General features: G+C 39.0%; 1 protein-coding gene across 1 annotated transcript; it reads left to right on the top strand.

Moving 5' to 3' along the window:
* The first annotated feature begins 22 nt into the window (after positions 1-22).
* GJD2 (gap junction protein, delta 2, 36kDa) lies at positions 23-1022 on the top strand. The gene has a single exon (XM_010011778.1). The coding sequence runs from the start codon at positions 101-103 to the stop codon at positions 860-862; it is 762 nt and encodes a 253-aa protein (XP_010010080.1). The 5' UTR covers positions 23-100; the 3' UTR covers positions 863-1022.
* The last annotated feature ends 2269 nt before the right edge of the window (positions 1023-3291 follow it).

Here is a 3291-nt window from a genome sequence, read left to right as displayed (position 1 = left end):
CGGGCTTCTCTGTTCCAGGATCCTGCTGACGGTGGTGGTGATCTTCAGGATACTCATTGTGGCCATTGTAGGGGAGACGGTGTACGATGACGAGCAAACTATGTTTGTGTGTAATACGCTGCAGCCAGGCTGCAACCAGGCTTGTTACGACCAGGCTTTCCCTATTTCTCACATAAGGTACTGGGTGTTCCAGATCATCATGGTGTGCACTCCCAGCCTTTGCTTCATAACATACTCTGTTCACCAGTCTGCTAAGCAGAGGGAACGGAGGTACTCCACTGTCTTCCTCACCTTGGAGAGGGACCAGGATTCCATGAAGCGTGAGGACAGTAAGAAAATCAAGAACACCATTGTCAATGGAGTGCTGCAGAACACTGAGAACTCCACCAAAGAGGCAGAACCAGACTGCTTAGAAGTGAAGGAAATCCCCAATCCTGCTATCAGAACTACAAAATCAAAGATGAGGAGGCAAGAAGGCATTTCTCGATTTTATATTATCCAAGTGGTCTTTCGAAATGCCCTAGAGATTGGATTCTTAGTGGGACAGTATTTTCTGTATGGATTCAATGTCCCTTCCATGTATGAATGTGACCGATACCCTTGCATTAAAGAAGTAGAGTGCTATGTCTCTAGACCCACTGAGAAGACTGTATTCTTGGTATTCATGTTTGCTGTCAGTGGGATTTGTGTGGTGCTCAATTTGGCAGAACTGAACCACTTGGGCTGGAGAAAGATCAAAATGGCAGTGAGAGGCGTACAGGCAAAAAGGAAATCCATATACGAAATCAGAAACAAGGACCTGCCAAGAATGAGCATGCCCAACTTTGGCAGGACTCAGTCAAGTGACTCAGCTTATGTGTGAGGCTGTGACAGAACTGAAACACTGTGCCAGGTGGAACAGACCCAGATACCATTAGAGAAAGGTACATTGCTTAGGCAAGCATTTTATCAAACCACCAAGAAAGCCATTAACGTATTGGATCTGCACTTACTGAACTAGCTGCAGAATGCAGTGCTATGTAAAAGACTGAAAAACCACCTATAAACCCAGCGCTTGATCTAGCCTTACAGCACAGCTACTATTATTCCTACTTTTCTTTCTAATGATTGGGTGTTACCTGTCGGTGGAACAGCTTTTTGGTCATCATTAGGATAAGTTTACAGTTTGGACTGTCTGACTAATTGTTGTAAATGTGTAGAATGTTCATATTAAAAATCCGCAAGGATACTCTATATGGGGTGGGGTGGGGGAAATGGTTGCAATGTGCAGATGTAAGCATGATTTAAACAGAGGGTTAATAGCACTGTAAGGAGCCTGACCGCAGCTCAATAAGTATATCTATGTTCACCTATCTCACAGATGTCTTATATTATTTTGCTTGTCTAAATCACAGAGTTTATTCCTGGTGTGTATTGCTGGCTATTTTCTATCATAGTTTGTGCATCAATTAGTTATGCTAAACAATAAATGCTGAATATAATTTTGACATTTTTTTTTTGCCTGTCCACACACACACACCAGAGACCTTAATCATCTTACATTAGTTGTGATCTGCAGAGTATATCAGTACATTTCAGTTCATTCCCTAGTATGTGCATGAGTCAGATGGAGTTGGTTTATGCCAGCCAAGTTATGTATTTACCTACAGTCAGCTATGACACACATACCAAAGGAACAGAGTTCATTGCTTTTAACTGTGAATATATCACCTTCTCTCTGCTCTTATTTATATAAGTGCCATACTTGAAACATCTAACTCTGTACTTAGTCAAAAGGTTGTCTTGGGATACCAGCTGGAATAAAGTGATTTTATACTCTCCTTTGTTTATTTTATGCTATTTGTTTAGTCATTGCAATGGTGTAAAAAGCAGCTAAAATATCTATTGATAAATAAAATACTTGCCTTTTTTTGTAAGTCAGAGAGGTTTGTTCTTCTTTATTCTTGTATACAGTTGTAGAAACATACAGGGTCAAAACTATTTACTTACAACAATTATTCTCCAGGGTCTAGAGTGTCTTGTTGATATTCTAAACCCTAAGGAAGTGACAAAACCTGGGAATTCAGGGCTATTCATTATGTCTGTTCTCCTCCTTAAGCAAGCTTTCTCTGTCCTTAAAGCCTGATCCAAAGCCCACTGACACCAACAGCCTTCTTTCTGCTGACACTAAGGGCAACACAGTTGGCGGCCAAGGTCACTCTGGGAATAGCCAGAATACATTTACCTATAAGTGAAACAATTGCAACTTTTTGTCAGGGAATCCAAATAGTAACCTCAGCTTTTCTGCCTTACAACTGGTTCAAAAAATACACTGTTCGTGTCCCATCAACTTACTGGTAAGCCACTGTGACAGTCATGAATCTCTCTTATCAGCAACCATTTTAATATAAAATACTAAGTTTAAGTTAAAGACCTTCTTTTTATTTCCACTGAAATCAACAGAAAATATCCCACTGGCAACAGTAGGAATTGGATCAGGACTAAAAAACCATACAAGTGCCTTCCTAACTAAACAGTATCTGCCTTTTAAAAAAAAGGGCCATCATGGTGCTGGAAAATTTGGGGATCCTTTATAACATAAGAAGGAGGCAGGGGCTCAAAGTCACAAATTGTCTTTTGGCTGTATTTTATTTCAAGCCTGAAAATAGATTTTATTGTATTTTCGCTTGGAGATAATGCATATAAATCTTTTCCTCTTGGCTTACAGTAAATATCTTAACATTCCAGTCTTGTGGTTTGCCAGTATTGTCACTTAAAAAAAATGTCGATTAGTTCTTAGGTAGTCTATTCCTTATCACTGTCATCTGTGGTCTTTTTTTTCTTCCACTGTGAAGCATAAAAGGACTTTGAGATGTGTTACGTTTTTAAAGATTTTAGAAATATTTTTTCTCATGTATAAAATTATCAGTTTTCCCAATTTGATTATAGAAACCTATAAAGATGGATTTCTCAGATGATTCTTTGTGATATAAATGCACACTGGGTTTGCTAGTTGACTGCATGCTCACTGGAAAACTGCATGTTATTTTTAGAAAGACAACATGGCAGCTAAAATCTCCATCTGCAATATAACAAGCTTCTGAAGATTATTATTTGACACACAAATCCAAGTCTGATTTTCGTTTTCCAGAGTCTTAGGATGGTTTTCAAAATCTCTCTTTGAATAGATATTGAAAGGAAAAACATTTTTTGACAGTCATAATCATCCCTTTAATATCGAAGAAATGGGAGATCGTGTGCAGAGGGCTTGATCCAGTGCCAATTAAAGTTGAAGGAAAAAACCTGATGCTG

This window comes from Nestor notabilis, unplaced genomic scaffold (assembly GCF_000696875.1).
Source record: "Nestor notabilis isolate BGI_N333 unplaced genomic scaffold, ASM69687v1 Scaffold17050, whole genome shotgun sequence".
Taxonomy (NCBI): domain Eukaryota; kingdom Metazoa; phylum Chordata; class Aves; order Psittaciformes; family Psittacidae; genus Nestor; species Nestor notabilis.
The sequence above is the reverse complement of the archived record's forward strand: the minus strand, read 5'-3'. Positions and strand labels throughout refer to the sequence as shown.

Excerpts from the sequence above, each read along its gene's own strand:
- GJD2 (XM_010011778.1), top strand. The coding sequence starts at position 101 with ATGTTTGTGTGTAATACGCTGCAGCCAGGCTGCAACCAGGCTTGTTAC.